At 38.1% G+C, this 22,777-nt stretch overlaps 3 protein-coding genes across 3 annotated transcripts in view; 2 read left to right on the forward strand and 1 right to left on the reverse strand.

Moving 5' to 3' along the window:
• The window catches only part of LOC136828258 (uncharacterized aarF domain-containing protein kinase 5-like), a 50,683-nt gene that overhangs the window by 18,993 nt on the left and 8,913 nt on the right, over positions 1-22,777 (reverse strand). The gene's annotated exons all lie outside the window — the stretch shown is intronic.
• On the forward strand, positions 5,550-8,408 carry LOC136828254 (ferritin-like). The gene is made up of 4 exons (XM_067086115.1): positions 5,550-5,782; positions 6,984-7,085; positions 7,216-7,338; positions 7,917-8,408. Exons 1-4 carry the CDS (start codon positions 5,681-5,683, stop codon positions 8,100-8,102), a joined length of 513 nt encoding a protein of 170 aa, XP_066942216.1. The 5' UTR covers positions 5,550-5,680; the 3' UTR covers positions 8,103-8,408.
• On the forward strand, positions 15,089-19,535 carry LOC136828255 (ferritin-like). Its single transcript, XM_067086116.1, has 4 exons — positions 15,089-15,366; positions 17,707-17,808; positions 18,278-18,400; positions 18,973-19,535. Exons 1-4 carry the CDS (start codon positions 15,265-15,267, stop codon positions 19,153-19,155), a joined length of 510 nt encoding a protein of 169 aa, XP_066942217.1. The 5' UTR covers positions 15,089-15,264; the 3' UTR covers positions 19,156-19,535.

A 22,777-nucleotide genomic window follows, 5' to 3' on the forward strand; every position in this document is an offset into this window, starting at 1 on the left:
AAATGCGCAGAAGTTCCTTCGGCGCAATCGAGTTTTCTGTACAGCGTATAACCAAGGCCACCGAAAATAGATCTATCTTTCTGTGGTCTCGGTATAATGCTATATGAGCCGGGCCCATGAAGCTTTCAGCTACGGCCCGGTGGTGGCCTGCCCTATATCGTTGCCAGATGCACGATTATGGCTAACTTTAACCTTAAATAAAATAAAAACTACTGAGACTAGAGGGCTGCAATTTGGTATGTTTGATGACTGGAGGGTGGATGATCAACTTACCAATTTGCAGCCCTCTAGCCTCAGTAGTTTTTAAGGTTTGAGGGCGTACAGAAAAAAAGTGCGGACGGACAGACAAAGTCGGCACAACAGTTGTCTTTTGCAGAAAACTAGAAACGAGTGAATGTTGATCACTGCTTCATAAAACCAAGGTGTCGATCCATGCATTCCTCCCCCACTGACGTTTTAACTACATAGCCTATGAATTGATGAAGTGTACGTATGCACAGCCCACTATATCTTGTCATAACCAGTTTCAAACTGTGGCAGAACCCCGATAGAGCAAATCCGTCTTCCATTTTTAATAATCTTCTCCTCATGCACAATGCACCACTCACCAGTGCACTGAGATCTATTCTGTATATATATATATATATATATATATATATATATATGTATATATGTCACACATTATGTCAAAGGCGACTTCTAATACTATGTATCAGTCCTTCGTCAATGGCTTGAAATAAAGTCGAAACCGGTCAGGACCTACACCCCTCTTTATTTGTCACCTGTGGTAATGTGTGATAAATGAATCACGTGCAAATGTTATTATAATCATGTATATATATATATATATATATATATATATATATATATGTATATATATATATATACACACATACTGTATATATACATATACATGTGTGTGGGCGTGTTACATCAACAACAACAAAGAAAAGGAAAATAATCTAATCAATTAACCTTCGATGGATGCCCACAGATGACGGAATAAAAGATTATGGACCGACCTCTTACTTCAGATAAGGCCACTGATGACTGGCCCTTCCAATTTTTGCACAAAGACATTCTAATCATACGTACTGAAAAGTGAAAAAAAATCAGACAGAATTAATGACAAGAAATAGAAGCATTTATAAATGTATATACATATATTTTTATATATAAATGTATACTGTATATATGTATGTATATATATATATATATATATATATATATATATATATATATATATATATATATATATATATATATATATTAGACATATATATCTATATATACATATATATGTATATAAGCACTGTATACCTACCTATACATATGCATACACACATATAATACACATGTATATATACATATACATTTATACACATATATTGTGACACTGCAAATTAAACATGAACTCCGAGTGTTCAAAGAGTTCATTTTCAAGATACATTTCACAGGACGTATTTTTGAGAAATAAATTTAACAGATCTTTTTGACTTGTTCTATTCAATATTACACTATCAATCGTGTTCTGAGTGCTCGCTATATTATAGGAAATCTTTTACTTACTTGGGACTGGGATTATTGATGGATTATATACAATCCGCATGTGCAACGTGAAGAGAATCGCGCTTTTAGGATTTTTTTAATTTATAACAAAATACAATGAAAGCAGAATCGTGCTTTTAGGATTTTTTAATTCATAACAAAATACAAGTTAAGCAGAATCGTGCTTTCAGGATTTTTTAAAAAAATTTCTAACAAAATACAACGTAAACAGAATCGTGTTTTTAGGATTTTTTAATTTATAACAAAATACAACGTAAACACAATCGTGCTTTTATGACTTTTTAAATAATAACAAAGTACAACGTAAACACAATCGTGCTTTTAGGATTTTTTTAATTAATAACAAAGTACAACGTTAACAGAATCGTGCTTTTAGGATTTTTTAATTTATAACACGAAATCGCCATGTTGTATTGCGTCATATGGCAGCTGCAGTACTTGTTATATACATTTTGATGTCCATATCCACTTAACCTAAAAACCCGTATATGTAGGCATTACTTAAGGGTCTTTGCGGCGTCCCTTCGGCCACTAGCTGAAACCCCTTTCATTTCTTCAGTCTTACTTTCCATCCTCTCCTAACAATTGTTTTCCTCCTGTTACACCCTGAAAACCTTTTTACTGCCAATTTCCCTATCGGCGATGAATGACCTCACAAGTCCCATGCTTTGGCCTATGGCCTAAATTTTATATTTCGTTCCTTTCTTATATAAAAAAAAACACAAAGTGATCACAATTGAATCACATGGCTTTTAAAAACTTGCAACTCATGTTTATTCTCCAAAGAATAAGTGTCTGATATCAATCAGATATCGAGAGAGATAAACTTCTGATATAAAAACAAGCAGCTGGAGGGATTTCTTAAGACGTTAGGGGGGGTGGGGGATAGGGAGGGAGGGAATTGGACTTTCAGGATGACAGCTGCGCGATAATCCTAGACTTTAATCCCGCAAGCAAAAGCCAGCGAGTTACCCTCTCTCCGGAATATTCCGTGGAATATTTTCATTTTCCCAGTAAAACTTCTCGCATATTCGGCCCCCCCCAGCCCCGCCCCCTCTTTTTTTTAAGGTTGTGAGACTTCCATGTTTTTGCTGCCACTGAATATTTATTTATGATGTGGGAATACTGCCAACGACTCGCCATCATGTTTTAAAAATATTTGAAGGATCATGATAACGATTGATATTGATGTACGTAACATTGAGCACTTAGTATTCCAGAGACATTTAGCATTTAGCCTAAAGGTTCGTGTGTAAAGTACGGTCATTGATTGTCAAGTTGTTTACTTATTGAAGTAAAATTCATACTAATTGCGTAGGTTTGGAATGCTGGAAGTTCGTGTAAGTGAGATTAACACATGCACAAACAGATACGCATGTGAACAGTAGAGTGTGTGTGCGTGCGTGTGTTTTAGTCTCATATTTACATGAACTTCCCACCGCCAATGATTGCACAGTTAACACCAAGTGTACATTAATATGTCAAAACTTGACACTGATGGAACTTACGTACAATGTATATATGTATGTGTGCTTGTATGTATATATATATTATATATATACAATATATATATATATATATATATATATATATATATATATATATATGTGTGTGTGTGTGTGTGTGTGTGTGTGTGTGTGTATGTGTGTGTATAAACTACAGGAACCTGAGGCTTCTCTCTGTGAAAGAACTTACAACCCCTCTCATGTCCTCAAAACACCAAATAACCTTCATGAGCCTCACTTCTGTAGCAGTTCGAACCTTCAACCGTATTTTGATAATGACACGTCATGGACGCCAGCAAAAAATGGCCTCCCTTCCCAATCATTTTTCCAACAGCATTCAGTTTTTACTGATAAAGTTTGGCTAATTATCTTATCTGGAAGGAGGGCGTACTGAGGGTGACTCGATGCGGGAAAAACAATGAAATCGCGATTACAGTAAAATAAAAATATATAACGATATCAATATGAATCATAAATTATGCAAAGCGCGAACGCTTCCTTTTCGACTGATTTCCGTCCTTTACCTTTCGTTTACCGACACTTCTCCTCCAGAGAGAGAGAGAGAGAGAGAGAGAGAGAGAGAGAGAGAGAGAGAGAGAGAGAGAGAGAGAGAGAGAGAGAGAGGGGGAGAGTATATGTTAAAACTTCGACATTATCAAAGGACTGGTTCAGAAATAATATTATATATGTATATGTACGTATACTCATATATATATATATATATATATATATATATATATATATATATATATATATATATATATATGTATATGTAGGTATATATATATATATATATATATATATATATATATATATATATATATATATATATATATATGTATATAGGTATAGTATATATATATATATATATATATATATATATATATATATATATATATATATATATATATATATATATATAGGTGGTGGTTTTCAGTAATTATTTCGTAGCTGCTGAAACCTTCACCATGACCTGCCTCATCCACAAACACACACACAAACACAAACACACAAACACTCACACACTCACCCAACACACATATACACACACATGTATATTTTTTTTATTAAGAAAATGTGTGTGATGACGATAGTGATGTCTTAACAACACTATACCGTATACTGAAACATCAATTTAAATTCTTTTCATTTTTACGGGATCCTTTTCTGAGAGAGAGAGAGAGAGAGAGAGAGAGAGAGAGAGAGAGAGAGAGAGAGAGAGAGAGAGAGAGTTAATGCCAGCAGAGTACAATGAATCACTTGCACAGAGGGTAAGACGGAAGAGTAACATATATTCTCTCTCTCTCTCTCTCTCTCCTTCCCTCTCTCTCTCTCTCTGCAAATGAAAAACCTTACGAAAATCTGTGCAATTTGCCTTTTTAGAGGTTAATTCTCAAAATCCTTCCATCCCACAAATAGATTAGTGATATCTGAACGTCATAATTACCATATATCTTCCATAGAGTCTATTCTATATTTCTCATTTTAGTTTGATGTTCTTTCGCGGGCAGACTATGCAGTGCCTGTTCCAAGGATATATGGAAACGGTCTCAAAATATCTTTTTTAAGTGTTTTTTAAATGAGTTTTAACGCATTAAAAGAAGAAGAAGAAGAAGAAGAAGAAGAAGAAGAAGAAGAAGAAGAAGAAGAAGAAGAAGAAGAAGAAGAAGAAGAAGAAGGGCTTAGGCCTACTTGCACACCCTCTGACAGTCTGTCGTTTTGTCCTTAGCACTAGACTCAAAATTTCCCTACTTCTCCTGTATATCTTAAGCTTAACGGAACAACACCTACAATTACATAATAATAATAATAATACTAATAATAATAATAATAATAATAATAATATATATAATAATAATAATCGTCATGCCACGTATACAGATATCTGTAAAAGAAGAGCCGCTTATGGCGTACGTGATTTATGAGACTAATAACTAACGGAAGTGTATAAAAATCAGATACTGAAGCGGGAAAAACACTTCCTGCAGATGTTTACCAAGAGTGAATCAAAACATCCGTACTTGTAATACGAAAAATGAAGGCATTATTTCTGGTTTTTAAAAAATCTTAAACGTTTTTCATCTACATACCTTAAAAGAAAGGTGTAGGATTGAAGCCCTTAAATGCAATTGAAGGCGCCATTGTGAATTTTGGATAACAAAATATTATCAGTCATTTAGAGGATCAAAGATCATATCATTATCACGCACAGGTCTCGAAATAGTTTTTGGGTATCAAACCTCTTGTACGTTCAATTAGGATATAAATATATCAAGAGTTTTTCCTAGTACGATATGAAATCAAGAAAAAAAAAAAAGATTGTTCAGGGGTAAAAATTATCTCTTGTTTTGATCTGAAACGAATCCTTATACAACATAACAACGTAAACGACGGGAAAAAAGATTAAAAAAAAAAAAGAAGTCATATGACTGGAGATAAAAGTCTCCGACAGGTATAAATACCGCCGCCCCGACCGGGCACAGTCAAGCTGCTCCGCGTCGCCAGTGTGTGAACGAGCCAAGCCAGTCTTTTAAACTCTCATTTCCTCTTTTTCCCAGTTTCGATTTTCCCTTTCCAATCCACCTGAATCCGTCCGTAGATTCGCCATGGCCAGCCAGATCCGTCAGAACTACCATGAGGACTGCGAAGCAGCCATCAACAAGCAGATCAACATGGAGCTGTACGCCAGCTACGTCTATCTAGCCATGGTTAGACCTATGTTCTTTTTAGCTTGTTCACGTTACGGTCTTTTTCTTACGAGCAGAGTCTCTGACGGTATCTTTTTTAGTTTTTACTCAGCAATTAAAAGAATAACTAGTGATTTGATCGGCAGTCTGTACGTTTCAAACGAGAGAGTTTCAGTTTACTTCAGTCTACCTTAAAAAATGTTGTCTGCCAGACTCCTTTTAAAATGTCACCCGTTTCATCACCGAATTTAATCAATACTTCATCAATATCCGTTCAAGGGGTTTCCAATCATAATTTTAAGGTTGTACAGGTTACGATAACGCTAAGTAAAAACATGATGTTTCTCCCATTCCACAGAAACATGTGGAAGAATGTCCGATAAAACTGCATTTGCTGATTATACTAAAAACAGCGTATCTGAACAAGAAAATCTTAGTTGAATCTCGAGTAAGCGAAAGCAAAACTAAAATATCTTGAACCTACGTGAGTTATGTGCGAGAGCGTCAGTCTCGTTATTTGATATATATAACCAAAAAAATTAAAAGAATGCTTACATTACCTTAACGTCACTACATAATGACCGGTGATTTTTTACTGTATGTAGATAATGGTGTACCCAAAAACTCTCAAAAATGCCTTTATTAAACCACGTCACATTCCGTCCAAGTATAAAAACTGGTGGTGATTGAGGCTTGCCCCAGGCTGGAAGACGGCAAGGCTGAACATGAAGCTAACTACCCAGAGAATTTAGCGTTACATAGAGACTAAAATATGCAGACACTTAATTTCACTATGTAGAAGCAGTACAATAACGTCCCTCGTTAAGTACGAAATAACTGAACTTTGGGATATGAGTCATCAGTGCTACAGAAAATTTTCAGCTTTCTAGATTATATGTTGGGAAATGTCACCGTGAAAGACAGTGTTTACATGAGCCTGTGTGACCCCTTACAGTATAAGATAGTGTTTCACGAGCCTGTGTGACCCCTTACAGTATAAGACAGTGTTTCATGAGCCTATGTGACCCCTTACAACAAGATAGTGTTTCATGAACCTATGTGACCCCTTACAGTATAAGATAGTGTTTCATGAGCCTATGTGACCCCTTAACAATAAGATAGTGTTTCACGAGCCTATGTTCCCCCTTACATAAGAGAAAGTCTGTTCAATTGACTTCCATGAGCAAAAAACTGAGACAACGTTTTCCTCTCCTCCCACCAGTCTAGCTACTACGCCAGGGATGACGTTGCCCTTCCAGGACTGAAGAAGTTCTTCAAGGAATCCAGCGACGAAGAAAGGGAACACGCCGAAAAGCTCATGGAGGTAAAACAAAAGAATGCTACTGACTGACATCGTAATATTCTGGAGTTTATTTGTCTTGAAATTTCGTTCTTTTAAATGATATATCTCTTCATAAGAGCTATTGGTCACGCCAGATGTTTAATCATTGCAGTTCCAGAACAAGCGAGGAGGCACTATTCTCCTTCAGAGCATTGCTTGTCCTTCCAGCAATTCGTGGGGAGGGGCTCTGGATGGCCTCCAGACAGCCTTGGACCTCGAGAAGAAAGTGAACCAGGTAGGACTAATGAAATGTTTTGCTCTTTTTCATACAGATAGACAAATCGATCAAAAAGTAACAAATCTCTATCCACATTCAAGCTTGATAACATAACAGAAATGTCTTTCTGTGAAAAGATTGGTCTGAACTCATCATCATTATCATCGCCTCCAACGCCTCATGACACAAAGGGCTCCTGTGAAATTCCATCATTCATGACCTCCCTGTGCTTTATCTTCCACAAATCTCCACTCATTTCCATCCTCACTTCTCACAGCTTTCATTCAGAGAGGTTTGGATCTTTCGACTCTTCTGGTGACCAGACGAACCTAGAATGACGCAATTACGTAATGTTCTCCCAAGGGCCGGGCAAAGGTCATGCCCAAGCCATTTTCATCTTCCTTCCGTCTTAATATAACCAATATACATAGTCAGTGAAACAAAATGTTCTTATACATTTAAACTTGGTATCACCTCTGCACAGGGATATTCTAAGACACGCCTCCTGTTCTGAATGATTCCCCACTGTAAGAAATTCAGAAAACTAATGCTCAATATTCACGATCTCTGATATTTAATATTTGCTTCCCAAACAGAGCCTCCTGGACCTCCATAAGATCTCTACCGAGAGGAACGACCCACATCTCAACGACTTCCTGGAGGAGAACTACCTGAAGGAACAGGTAGAGGCCATCCACAAGATCGGATGCCTGATCACCCGCCTGAAACGCGCTGGCCCAGGTGGTCTGGGAGAATACCTCTTCGACAAATCACTTGAGTAAACACCAAGGCGACCCTCTTCCTGATGTCTGGGAACTTACATCAGTGGCAATGAACCCTGGCAGTCTGTATATTGAAGCAAGTTTGAAAAATACAAAAAAAAAAAATTAAAAAATCTTGATTGGAAAGCTAGAGTCTACACAATTCTCCTGTAGTTCTGTAACTGTGTGAACGGATGTCCATGTCAGTCTTATGGGTGGATTTCTACAGGGAGGATTTACTGACAAAATTGTCTTTTCTCCTATTTCGGAAACCCTTTTCCAAAATTCTTCACTTTTGAAAATAAAGTTTGGACTAAATTTAAACAACTGTACTTCATTTTTCCTTTCATGATGTGACTTGTGGACCAACGAAGCAGAAAGGAAAAAACGCATGACTTTATGACATAATCTAATCAGTAACTTTTATGCCGCTACATGCTGATAATAACCAGCATTGCAAACGGTAGTTCTAATGTTAACGAAGTCTTTCTATCTGACTGCAACCCACAGTCCTCAAGTCTCTCTAAAAAGAGATCCAGTTTCAATCTCTTACACTACCGCAATACGACAGTTCCTTCGATCTTCTTCTCTGATATATTCAACGGAATTTAGAGGTGCACTTTTCACGGATGTTCTTCGACCGAGATCGAAATGGACTCGCGAATACTGACCTTCAGCGACCTACTCGAAACTCATGAGAGCTTCATAAAGTGCAGATGAAGTCAGTGACATTGCTGACAAGGAGAGTTTTAGCTATCTATCTGTCTATATCTTTGTGTCTATCTGTCTATCTATCTGCCTCTATCTGTTTCTCTATCTATCCACCGAAATATAGATATGTATATATTAAGTTAAAGTTAAAGTCCTCCTGGGTCCCTGTTGGCTCATAGTGCATGCGCTGATGTCCTGTTTCTTAGGCCGATAGCCAGTGGGGGATATATACAATATATATGTATATATATAAAATGTATTTATATATACATATATAAAGAGAGAGAGAGAGAGAGAGAGAGAGAGAGAGAGAGAGAGAGAGAGAGAGAGCTCAAAATAACTCGATCTTCATCAAAGGTTGCATCGGCCTCATTAAAATCTAATTAAAAACACCTGGCAAACTGGGCCACAAAGGCTTCGGAGAGCAGAGGGCTGCAAATCACAAAAGATAAAAAAAAAAAAAAAAAAAAGAGGTCCACGGATAATCAGCCTCTCCGTAAACATTTTAAATGACAAAATAAAACTCCAAAAACTCCCTCTCGATACAGAGCGCTTTTCCCACTCTGTGAGGTATGTTTGGCGGGAAGGTGAGTCACGGTCAGGTTCTCAGAAAGAATCGCCTCGCTCTCTCTCTCTTTCTCTCTCTCTTCTTCTTCTTCTTCTTCTTCTCTCTCTCTCACGGACCTGTTTTCAGAAAGATTCGCCTCTCTCTCTCTCCTTCTTCTTCTCCTCTCTCTCTCTTTCTCTCTCTCTCTCTCACGGACCGGTTTTCAGAGAGAATCGCCGCTCTCTCTCTCTTCCGGTTTTCAGAAAGAATCGCTCTTTCTCTCTCTTTCTCTCTCACGGACCGGTTTTCAGAAAGAATCACCCTCCCTCTCTCTCTCTCTCTCTCTCTCTCTCTCTCTCTCTCTCTCTCACGGACCGGTTTTCAGAAAGAATCACCCTCCCTCTCTCTCTCTCTCTCTCTCTCTCTCTCTCTCTCACGGACCGGTTTTCAGAAAGAATCTCCTCCCTCTTCTTCTCCTCTCTCTCTCTCTCTCTCTCTCTCTCTCTCTCTCTCTCTCTCTCTCTCTCTCTCTCTCTTTCACGGACCGGTTTTCAGAGAGAATCGCCGCGCTCTCTCTCTCACGGACCGGTTTTCAGAAAGAATCGCCTCTTTCTCTCTCTTTCTCTCACGGACCGGTTTTCAGAAAGAATCGCCCTCCCTCTCTCTCTCTCTCTCTCTCTCTCTCTCTCTCACGGACCGGTTTTCAGAAAGAATCGCCCTCTCTCTCTCTCTCTCACACAGACCGGTTCTCAGAAAGACTCGCCTCTCTCTCTTACACGGACCGGTTTTCAAAAGAATCGTCTCTCTTTCTCTCTCTCTCCCCTTTCTGTTTCGTTCAGTCTTCCATCAGAGCCCTCGAGAAAGTGCATAACATTGCATTAGACAAAATGAATTCGTAATTTCTAATCCATACATTGAAAATCGAGTCTATGCTGACAGCTGAGTAGGTTTAATCCGGGATCCACCGAGACTCTGTGGGTCCTGGTTCAACAGAGCTGGATTCTTGCAGAAAAAACGGGATAACTCCAGTTATCACTGTCAGAATGATACTGCTATTACCGCTTTATTTTTTATTAACAATGGGGAACAAAATTTTTGGTGTGATTAAAAGCCTAGCCAAATCTTTAATTGTCTCTATCTATATAATGTTTCTATATTTATATAATATTTTCATCACGTAAATAAGTAATAACATTTATCGCTGCTCGTATTTAAACGAAAGCATTTAGCTTCTAATGTTTTTGAATCTTCAATTGTAAGTTCATGTCCAGGAAGATGTCTTGCCTGAACAGAAAATAATTAAAACTGAGATCATTCATCGTAGTTGTTCCATACAAGAAACCTATCTTTTCGTTAATACAATTTTCCAACGCGAAAAGTCTTTGACATTATATGGTCTATTGGTCGAAGTCTCCAGTTCTGCACATTGCAGCAGTCAAAAGAAACTCTTCATTCCTATTCTCTGTCTCCGCAAATTTGTTTTCGGATACGAGTGTCACCCAGAGACCTGGAACCGAAGGGGAAGTTATTGAAGAAATTCTCCTTTCCAGGTGAGATTCGAACTCAAGCTGGTTAGCGCACTGAGGTCCGCGCTAATCCAGCGCAAGTAAGTTCATTCCGCTCCACCAAAACCACCGAGAGAGAGAGAACAAATGCATTCCCAGATGCCCCAACTACCAACCAGCCAAATTCTATACCATAAAACCATCCAAAATCCTGCCAAATGGAAATCTAAACCAGCCACAAAAGAACAAGTCTAGGGTATTGGTCTATGGCTGGATGGGTCTAGGGTCTCTGCTGGTGGATATGACGTCACGAGGTGATGACATAAAACATCCTAGGTGTTTAGCCCATGTTTAACTGGGAAAGTTAGTTAGTGTTAGTCAGAGGTCAAATTTAACTGGGAATTTGGGAAAGTTACTTAGTGTTGGTCAGAGGTCAGTAGAGGTCACATACATCTCTGTGTATTTTGGACTGGGTACTTTGAATAAATTTTTTAAGTATCCTGAAAAGACCAGTTCTGTGTGAGTTATCGGAATGGCGCATTGCTTTCTCTCGGTGACCTTGGCTCCACCAAGCCCATGAAAAGGTATTGTATAAAACTCAACTGCGTCTAAAAGAGCTTTTGTTTCTAATAAGTACTATACTTCCATAACGGCTGTTTATTCCAAGCAGCAAAACCTACTGCATGTAGAAAGTTGCTACAGGCTACTCTTATAATCTACTAACATAAAGACTTTTCATATGGATATTCCGAAACTAATTATATTCATAGCAACCGGTTCTAAAAATATTTGCAAGATTATCATACCTTTCCGTTCACACTGATACAAGGATGAAAGCTGCAACGCCAGACATAGGCCTAACATCCAACCACCACCAGGCCAATTCATGGACGCTATAGTGACCTCATCAAACTAAATTTGGCTTCACTTAGAGCAAAAGGGAACACATTTAAGTGCTTTATTTATAATACATAAATCTCCCGAGAGAGGCTCCATGATATGTATCAACATGTAACATAAACACTAACGATAAGCTAGTACGATAAGAGTTATCATCAGGTGGTGTTATCGAGCCTCCCAGATGCGCACATCTCCGTTCTAATTTTTAGTTCTCTGTCAAAAAAAAAAAAAAAAAAATATTGAAATGGCTATTTGTCTGTCCGTCCGCACTTTTTCTGTCCGCCCTCAGATCTTAAAAACTACTGAGGCTAGAGGGCTGCAAATTGGTATGTTGATCATCCACCCTCCAATCATCAAACATACCAAATTGCAGCCCTCTAGCCTCAGTGGTTTTTATTTTATTTAAGGTTAAAGTTAGCCATAATCGTACTTTTGGCTATAGGTGCCAACAACACAGGCCACCGCCGGTCCGTGGCTCAAAGTTTCATGGGACGCGGCTAAGAGTTTCATTCAGACATTATACGCTGTACAGAAAACTCAATTGCGCCGAAGAAACTTCGGCGCATTTTTTACTTGTTTTAATTATAATCGGGTTACATCCTATAAGCAGCGGTATCTGTAATATTTAATCGCAAAAAGGGGTATTCCATATACCAAAGGCGAGATAAGATTGGCATTATATTATTACAATATATATTGTGCGTTCTGGTTGAAATGTTATTCAAACCTCTGTAATTAATCTAGACTCAGTTCCTTTACCAAGAACTGTCTGTCTACTTACTCATAAACACACACACAAACAAACAAATTAACTAACTATATATATATATATATATATATATATATATATATATATATATATATATATATATATATATATATAATATATATAAAGGCATATCTGAATTAAGGCAAATACATTCACTTACAAGCGCTTGAGTGTCAGTTAAAGATTACCGATATTTCTTTTGTCAGCGAGACCCGAGGATTCTTCTCAATTTACCTTGTGGCAACAGTAGAAGGTATTGAGTAAATCAATCGTGCTTGCTTGCGTGCTCTCATTTCTAAGAGATTTGCGTCATTCTTTAAGGCAGTAGTCAATAAAGACCATTATTCATCCCCGCTCCTGGCCTCGAAGATATAGACTTAACAAAAACACACTTTATCAGTTCAAATTGTTTACTTAGTTTCTAGATTTTTATTTTTTGTCCTACTTGAGAGGAAGCGCATCTGCAACAGCCAGTTTGGTCTTTTCATTGTCTTTAGATTATCACAGACACACTAACACACATACGCGCGCACACGCGCAAAATGGTAACAATAACGAATTTAGATCGGCCTAGAAAAAGTCACGAGCATTGTCCAGCTGGCTTCTTGAAATGTCATATTCTCTACTGTCTACCTCATACCGTCAGCTCTCTCTCTCTCTCTCTCTCTCTCTCTCTCTCTCTCTCTCTCTCTCTCTCAAGGATAATCAATATATTTTTTCTAGCCTCCATGACGCGCCTGCCTTCTCCGTCGTTCCTGAAAATGGTTTCGTATTACGACAGAATGGGGTCGTTTTCAGCAAAATTACATAAATACGTAAAAAAAATAACAAGTAAATAAGGCTAGCACTGTTACAAATAATAATAATAATAATAATAATAATAATAATAATAATAATAATAATAATAATAACATCTCTCAGAGCAAGCAACTACATTACGCTGCACCGATCCAAATCACGACATACTGAACTGCTTCTCCCGCATTAAAAATAAATAAATAAATTTATAAATACACAAATAAAAGAGGTCTTTCAAAGCAATGACGAAATCACGCTGCTGCTGCACAGAACAACTCTGCATGAGAAGCGCTGTCTGACATTTGGCCTACATTCCACTATTGATCCTTGAGTTGAGTAACAAATTGCTACGAACAATTAACATTCTCAACCTGAGAGCATGGGAGATGCATGTCCGCTCTGGCCCCATGTTTTAGGTCTTTCTGCTTACTAGCTGACTCTTTCCTAGATCGTGTTTAATCGTCAGTTACATTAGAGTTTTTTCACTGTTATCATCATGAATAAACGTCAGATTATCAGAGCGAACAGGATAAATTCATGTGGGAAGTCTATAGCTACAGACCAACTTCATGGCGGGCAGGCACCTACCCTAACCTAACCCGGGAATATGAAAAAAACCTCCCACATGAGTTAGCCTATAAAAAATAGAGATTCTAACGTTGCACTAAAAGAAAATAAGTAAATTTACTATCAAATCGGTAATTATCAAGTGCCAAATATCATTCAATTTAAAAAAAGTGTTCATTTTTAGTTGACTGCGTCGTAGCGATTATTATCAACAGTGCACACAGCCCTCTCCTCTCCTGCGGCGATTGATAATTGGTCCGAACCCCGAACGCTTCGGCCATTAACATTACTGCGGGTATCTGGGGGCGTTCAATATCCATTCTTTATCGCTATGCTTTGCAAAGTTTATTGGAATGTCTATGCTTCCCTTTCTGCCAACTAGATCATATCAGGTTGCAAATTGCATTCCAAATGCCATAAACCTTGGGCTGCAACTTTGCATTTGAAGTCTTGATTTGAGCTCCGTTGCTTGAAGGTACTCGAAAGCGCTCTTTTTTTTCTCCTCTGTTTAACTACTTTTTAGTTTTATTTTCATATTCATTAATTTTATTTTGGTAGCTTCTGTAAGATGGTTCTTATCAAAATCAACAAAATGCACTTTTATAAATTATATTAGATCTTTCAGAAGGTGTTCCTTTGGTTTCTGAGGCTAGGCCTAATCGTAGAATAAGTCAAGGTTGTACTATAAGAAAAGTTTCGAATAAAATTCTCCATTTTACATTACAGCAGCTATGAAAGTCTCTCATTCTCTCTATAAATACTGTCAGCCAAAACCTGTAACCTGTATATACACATTCACGAGGTAGGTTTATGTACCCAAGCAAACTAGCCTACTACTTTTGTAATTCTTTCCTTGGTCAGTCCAGGTTTGGGCATATTTGGCGAGGTACCATACCATTACTTAGGTACAATACAATTTTTAATATATTATCGGGTATGGAAGATAGTGATTGGTTCCCTAACCACAGAGGTGTTCCGTCACGTTGAAAGTCAGAAAAAAGTTTGTTACGTAAGTCAGCGCAGAGAGAGAGAGAGGGAGAGAGAGCACTAACTAGCGCTAATCTCTCAGTTGGGAACTGCTATCTCCCACACCATCTTTGTTTGAGCAGCATTATCAAAGGACACCCAACGTCATTCGTACCAAATTATTCTCGGCTCTTTTGAGATAATGAAAAGGCTATAAAAATCGTGAGATGTAGCCTTTATCTTCACTCGGAGCTTGGACCACCAGCGTGTGGGCGACTTCGGTCTATAGAATAGCCACCCTACGCGCTAGACGTATACCCTACTACGTTTTCCTCAGATTGAATTATTGATTAACCGAATCGAAATACCACCACTGTCTTGAAGAGGAAGAAGAAGAAGAAGCAGAAGAAGTAGAAGAAAATGGCTAGCTTGATACGACAGAATTACCACGAGGACTGCGAAGCCGTCATCAACAAGAATATCAATTTGCATCTACATACAAGCTACGTTTACCTGTCTATGGTAAGCTCATGGTCATTTGATTTCCGTGCTCTTCTCCGTTTCCAGCTCAGAGCTCTGTCTGTCTTTGTCTGTCTCTGTGTTCCCATATTCAAGGGGTATTGAAACCTGCGCTGGTTTACATCGTGAAAAGAAAATTGGAAAACGAGCAGGTTCCATTGGTAACGTAGCGTATACAATAATTATGTCTCTACCTCTGTGAACACACACACACACATATACAGTATATATATGTGTGTGTGTATAAACACATGAATATATGTATATATATAACATATATACATATGTATGTCTGTTTTCTCACGTTATTCTGGATGTTGTGCAAAAAAAAAAAAAAAAAAACAACTTTTAGAACTTTGCACTGAATTCCATCACGCCATGCATCGCCAGAGGCAGTTAAAAACGAATCATTCGTCCAGTGAACCCCAAGAGACGATCACCTTTCTATTCTTGTTCATTCATAATGTACACACACACACACTCTCTCTCTCTCTCTCTCTCTCTCTCTCTCTCTCTCTCTCTCTCTCTCTCTCTCTCACACACACCCACACAAACACTCACATTCGAAACGAACCCACCAAGACTGCCATTAATTAAAATCAATAAGATCGCGTTTGGGAATAACTGATCAATAACCAATAAAAAAAAATAAAAAGAAATTGTATTCGTAAGCAGAGAAGATTTCAGATACGAACAGGTAAAAGGAATCTAGGCTTAACATCTATAACTCTGACCAGTAAAGTTTCACAATTTTATCACCAAAGTCAATGCAAACTCCATGGTACCAGACAGTGTTATTCCCCTAGCAACTGTACAAGTTATAGCACTGTACAGTAGGCGTTACTGGAGGTTCTTTGCGGGGTCTCCTACGCCCCGTAGCTGCAAACCCTTTCATTCCTTTGACTGTACCTCCGTTCATGTTCTCTTTCTTCCTTCTTACTTTCCACCCTCTCCCAATAACTGTTTCATAGTGCAACTGCGAGGTTACACCTTTAAAACCTTCTCACTTTTAATTTCCCTTTCAGCGCTGAGTGACCCCATAGGTCCCAGCGCTTGGTTTTTGGTCTAAATTTTATGTATTTCATTCCATTCCCCATAAAGTTATAGACGTTTCTACGATCTCGTAAGACATAAGTAGGCCTATTATTAAGGGCGATAAGAGGTTTTATTGATACTTACAAAAATCAAACACAACCACCGCTTGTCAGTTTCGTCTAGACTCACAGAATTACTTATTCCGAATGCTGCTGCAGTCTAGACGATAGGAGAGTATGCAAGTGTGACAGGACAAAAGATCTGAGGTACATGACCCTTAAACTCATCACTTTGAGAAAGAAGGATCTATGCACAATACCTTGTTCTCTGGTAACATTAAGTAATGGTTCTCAATGCTGTAAGGGAGCTTAAAGTTGGAGATGTCAAGATGTATTGACACATGAACACGATCTGGAGGTATATGCCGCCAGGGCTTAATGGAATGGAATTGAATATAGAGTTTAGTCCAAAGGCCAAGCACTGGGACCTGTGAGGTCATTCAGCGCTGGAAAGGAAATTGAGAGTAGGAGGTTCAAAAGGTGTAACAGGACCCATAAGAATGATCTGGAGGTGAATGGAATCGAATATAGAGTTTTGGCCAAAGGCCACGCACTGAGACCTATGAGGTCATTCAGCGCTGGAAAGGAAATTGAGAATAGGAGGTTCGAAAGGTGTAACAGGAGGAAAACCTCGCTGTTGCACTTTGAAATAATTGTTAGGAGAGGGTGGATAGCAAGATGGAAGAAAGATAATATGAAAGGAGGTACAGTAAAAGGAACGAAAGGGGTTGCAGCTAGGGGTCGAAGGGACGCTGCAGAGACCCTTTAGTAATGCCTACAGTGCACCTCGTGAGGTGCACTGACGGCACTATACCCCGGCCAATGAAGAATTAGAGGAATTTATTTCTGGTGACAGAAAATCATTTCTCGGTATAATGTGGTACGGATTCCACAATAAGCTGTAGGTCCCGTTGCTAGGTAACCAACTGGTTCTTAGCCGCGTAAAATAAGTCTAATCCTTCGGGCCAGCCCTCTCTAGGAGAACTGTTAATCAGCTCAGTGGTCTGGTTAAACTAAGGTATACTTAACTTTAACTATGCCCCTACGGGGGCCAAGGCTTAGTGAATTATGGCGTGGGAGCATGGAACGAGATCGGCTTTTGACTCAAGTTTCTGTTTTTGGTCGAGTTAACCAGTTAATGACGTAATGTGGGTCACTGCTGCTATATTTCAAACTGCTTTAACTTTAGTTTATCGATTAAATGTTCCCACAGGCGCATTATAACAATATATCTCCTATCTTTCAAAAGAGCTACCACTTCCATAGGGCTGACATAGCTCTACCTGGCCTCCACAAGTTCTTCAAGGAAAGCAGCGCCAGAGAGAAGGAACACGCTGAAAAACTTATGCAGGTAAAACTCAAAAAAAAAAAAATTACAAATATAAATAAATTTCTGACTCACATCGGGATCGAACCCCGGTGCTTCGATTGAAAAGGAAAGGGCGCAGCCCCCTTGCCTTTCAATTGAAAGACCTGGGTTCGATCCCGATGCGTGTCAAAAATTTATTTTTGTTCCAGGCGTGATCGTGTGTTGATTGCGTCTGTAAATATATGTATGTATGTATATATATGTATAAATATATATATTATAAAATAAATGAATCCCGTACTTGTTAAATATATTCCTGAAAAAGCAATAAATCCAGTTTGAACAAGTTATGGCCTATCACGTCCCAACGTAGACAGACTTTCTCGTGATGTACCCAAGTCCCCACTTTAGAATAACGTACTCTGTGCAAACTACCTCCCGTGACAGCAAGACATAAACATCCCCTTTAATCCGCCGTGAACGACTTTTGTTGATTATCAATACTTGGCAGTATCAAAACAAGCGGGGAGGGAGAGTGGTGTTCCAGCCAGTCCCCGCTCCGCCCAAGAGGGATTGGGGTACGGCTATGGAGGCCCTCCAATCAGCGCTGGATATAGAGAAGCAATTAAACCAGGTAAAGGAATTGATTCGTTGATTGGTCTAGAGTCTAGAGCTTTCCTAATTTACTGCGTTTTTCTGCAGGTAAATGTTTGGTGCATATTTCTCTTTGTCTGCTGTTACCCAATAAATACCTCGTTTACTAAATTACTGCGTTTTAACTGATTTTACCAAATTCATCCCTCATTTTCCTCTGGAAATTATAGACGACAGCAATCAAGAACGATGCTTTATGCATTTTCAGTTTCAAATTGTTCTATGAAAAATATTCAATTTATCTGATTTTACCAAATTCATTCATCATCTTCTGAAATTTCTTTTGAAATCAGACGTCAGTAATCAAGAATACGCTTTTTGAATTTCAATTTTAAATCATTCTACAAAACGAGCTAATCTTCAAGAACATGAGAATATTCTATAGACCTTGCCATTCTCAAAATTAAAAATAAAAGCGCCTGGGAACCACTTTTTTAAAGCATGGATTAAAAAAATATTTGGTTTTCTGAAGATGAAAAAGTGCTTCCACCATATTTCTTGTAAAACCACAGTGTCTTCCATCAATAACACGATCGCCTTCCCAACCTCCAGGCCTTTTTGGACATCCTCAAAGAAGCCGAGGGCAAGGGTGACCCTCACCTGGACGAGTTCATCGAGGAGGAGTTTCTGGAGGGCAAGGTGGAGGTCATCGAGAAACTAGGTCACATGACCATGCAGCTGAAACGAGCGGGTCCAACAGGTCTGGGCGAGTATCTCTTCGACAAAGACCAGTAGTCCTGTCGAAACTCGCAAGAAGAGGAGGTGCTCAGGTAAACACGAACGCCTATTGACATCGGGTAGACACGAAGACCTACTGAATGCCTACTAAAATCAGGTAGACATGAAGACCTACTGATTGCCTACTGAAATCAGGTAAACATGAAGACCCACTGACCACCTTCTGAATCAGGTAAACATGAACACCTACTGAATGCCTACTGAAATCATGGAGAGGCGTTGAAGCAGGCGTAGAGGACAGATTAAAATAAAAATGAATGAAGCTTTGAAGTTAAATAGAGATTTAAAAAAAAAATAGTACACCCTCAAAAACTGAAGACCTGAAAACACTGAATTCACTAAAAAAAAAAGTAGACAAATAAATGAACTGAAGACCACTTTATTTAAATCTGAGACCTTAAAAATGAGAAAACGGGAAACTGAAGCCTGAAGCCCATAATGAAATAAAGTTTATCTTATCGTATCATTTACTTCCTATATTATCTGATTATTTAAATGCATGTACCGTAATTATACGAACAACTACCTGAAGTTTTAAATAATGGTTATCGAAAAAGTGCGTCAGGATGCATAAATAATTAATGATAACTGTAAATAACACTGTAATAAATTTGGGGGGAAAAAAAATAAGTCGGTATAAAATCATTTTGAGGGCTCCTTATACATCAGGCACAGACTGCTACTATCAGTTATAATAATAATAATAATAATAATAATAATAATAATATCGATGTATATACATATACTCTATACATATATTTATATGTATATATATAATATTGTCTATCGAAATATAATATATATATATATATATATATATATATATATATATATATATATATATATATATATATATATATATATATATATATATATATATATATATATATCTCCAGTCAAAGTTCCATAACCGACCCTCAACCGCTTTATTCACGGACGAGCTCGCTATAAAGAACAAAAGTGAGTCATAATGAAATGATAATGAAACTAGAAGTGAAAACCTGAAAGATTCGTGAGACGTTTGGTTTTGGGTTGCTGATGGTAAAGATGATTCGTTTTATAGATTTTTGATAATCTTCAGGAACTAAGCTATACTGTCCGTCATTGTGACTGCCGTGAATGCAAATAAGCAGCATAATATTCTATAAATAGAAACTAATTAAAACTCCTGAACCAATACTAGTGTGCGTCACATTCCATTTTATATCTATATTTTATTCTATTGGAACCTTAACTCAAGTTTTGGCTGAACTTCTGCAATGAAAAAATGAGTAAAATTTGGAAGCAATCCATCCAGCGGTTTCAGACAGTCGAAATTATGCTCAGATCATAACAATCACTTGATCAATTTAAAGGAAAAGAAACAAGAAAAAAAAAAAAAAAAAAAAACGAAGAGTCTTCGGCGCAATCGAGTTTTCTGTACATCGTATAATCAAGGCCACCGAAAATAGATCTATCTTTTGGTGGTCTCGGTATAATGCTATATGAGCAGCGGTCCATGAATCTTTAACCACGGCTCGGTGGTGGCCTATCCTATATCGTTGCCAGACACACGATTATGGCTAACTTTAACCTTGAATAAAATAAAAACTACTGAGGCTAGAGGGCTGCTATTTGATATGTTTAATGACTGGAGGGTGGATGATCAACATATCAATTTGCAGCCCTCTAGCCTCAGTAGTTTTTAAGATCTGAGGGCGGACAGAAAAAGTGCGGACGGACAGACAAAGCCGGCACAATAATTTTATTTTACAGAAAACTAAAAAACACTCAGTTCCTCGACCATCTTTCCTCCTACTTCCAGGCTCTGTTATTCCCTCCCCGCTTTCGTGTTCTCGATTCTTATAATCGTCACTCTTTCACAAGGCAAGACTATCCCTCCTTTCGGGTTTGCTCTCTCTCTCTCTCTCTCTCTCTCTCTCTCTCTCTCTCTCTCTCTCAAGGAGACTTTCTCCAAGAACGAGGAATTACAACAGACGGATATCAGCTCAAGGTGAAGGACAAAGGTGGTATGATCATCATATGAATCATATAAAATAAGTAATTACATAAATATATACGATTACAAACTTTCAGAGACGGAACAAACTGAAAATTTAATTATATATATATATATATATATATATATATATATATATATATATATATATATAAAATAAAATACTGGCATTGGAACTGGAATATAGAATTTAGGGCAAAGCCCAAGCGCTGGGACCTATGAGGTCATTCAGCGCTGAAACGGAAATTGACAGTAAAAGGTCTGAAAGGTGCAACAGGAGGAAAACCTCGCAGTTGCACTGTGAAACAATTGTTAGGAGAGGGTTGGGGAAAGTAAGATGGAAGGATGATACTATAAACGGAGGTACAGTAAATGGAACGGAAGGGGTTGCAGCTAGGGGCCGAAGGGACGCTGCAAAGAGCCTTGAATAACGCCTACAGTGTTACTTCGTGAGGTGCACTGACGTCACTACCTCCCTACGGGAAAATGAGAAGTACTCAAAACGGCAAACAAACATTTAATTAAATATAAACTACGAAATAAAAAATAAAAAATAGAGGCCACTTAAACGCCAAATGGGAGTTGTTGCAGAAATAAATATCAAATAAACGATTCAGCAACTAATTCTTACGAAGGACGTAATTGAAAACACCAAGCGGAGGACACAGCATAATACAGACTGACGTAATCAAAAATAAAGGTTGTAACTCGCAGCTTTTCTTTCTGAATCTTAAAATGGCAAACGTAATGCAGAAAATAAAAGTCTGCGACGACATTTTATAAATTACTTCAAGACAAAAGTCTGTGTGAGTAAAGTAAGCATTACTCTGCACAAAACATTAATGGAGACTTTTTACTGCGCCATCTACGCCATAACCAGAGTCTTTTTCCTCCAGACTACGTGATTACATTAAGAAAAACGATTTTATCTCCACTGATAGGCCTAAAGAAAAGTCACGCAACAGGCTGCCCTGAAACGCCATTACATCTCCACTGATAGGCCTAACAAAATATGATGTAAGAGCTGACACTGCCTACAGGTTTTACTTTAATCTTTGAAGAGTTATCCGAAGAGGAATTGGAACATGAAATTTAGGCCGAAGGTCAAGCGCTAGGACATATAGATCATTCAGTGCAGGAAAGGAAATTGAGAGTAAAAAGGTTTTAAAGGCTTAACAGGAGGAAAACCTCAAAGCAGTTGCACTATGGAAACAATTGTTAGGAGAGGTTGGGAAGCACGATGCAAGAAAGAGAATATGAACGGAAGTACAGTAAAAGGAATGAAAGCGGCTGCATTAAGTAATGCCTACAGTACACCACGCGTGATGCACTAATGGTACTACACCCCTAAGGGGATTTTCTGTAGAGGGAAATGCTATCTCTATTTTTAACATGCGCTAGCCTTGAATATGAATCGACTTTCAGATAGCGATTTTGAATATTCATAAGTGGTTTACTTACGATACAAAAGCAGTTTGTTCCAAAGTAAAGGGGTTTGAATCCAAGGTATACGGAGAACAGATTAGGCCTATCGATATATTGGACATTTAAAACATAAAACCTGGGTATTTTATAACTTCAAATACGTGTGTGTGTATGTATGCGTGTGCGTATGTGCTT

This window comes from Macrobrachium rosenbergii, chromosome 42 (assembly GCF_040412425.1).
Source record: "Macrobrachium rosenbergii isolate ZJJX-2024 chromosome 42, ASM4041242v1, whole genome shotgun sequence".
In the NCBI taxonomy this organism is placed as follows: domain Eukaryota; kingdom Metazoa; phylum Arthropoda; class Malacostraca; order Decapoda; family Palaemonidae; genus Macrobrachium; species Macrobrachium rosenbergii.

What these genes read in the sequence shown, in the direction of transcription:
- LOC136828254 (XM_067086115.1), top strand. Translation starts at nt 5,681, where the DNA reads ATGGCCAGCCAGATCCGTCAGAACTACCATGAGGACTGCGAAGCAGCC. An exon ending in GCTACGTCTATCTAGCCATG is followed by an intron (nt 5,783 to 6,983) that starts GTTAGACCTATG and finishes TCCTCCCACCAG; the next exon opens with TCTAGCTACTACGCCAGGGA. An exon ending in ACGCCGAAAAGCTCATGGAG is followed by an intron (nt 7,086 to 7,215) that starts GTAAAACAAAAG and finishes TAATCATTGCAG; the next exon opens with TTCCAGAACAAGCGAGGAGG.
- LOC136828255 (XM_067086116.1), top strand. Translation starts at nt 15,265, where the DNA reads ATGGCTAGCTTGATACGACAGAATTACCACGAGGACTGCGAAGCCGTC. An exon ending in GCTACGTTTACCTGTCTATG is followed by an intron (nt 15,367 to 17,706) that starts GTAAGCTCATGG and finishes ATCTTTCAAAAG; the next exon opens with AGCTACCACTTCCATAGGGC. An exon ending in ACGCTGAAAAACTTATGCAG is followed by an intron (nt 17,809 to 18,277) that starts GTAAAACTCAAA and finishes AATACTTGGCAG; the next exon opens with TATCAAAACAAGCGGGGAGG.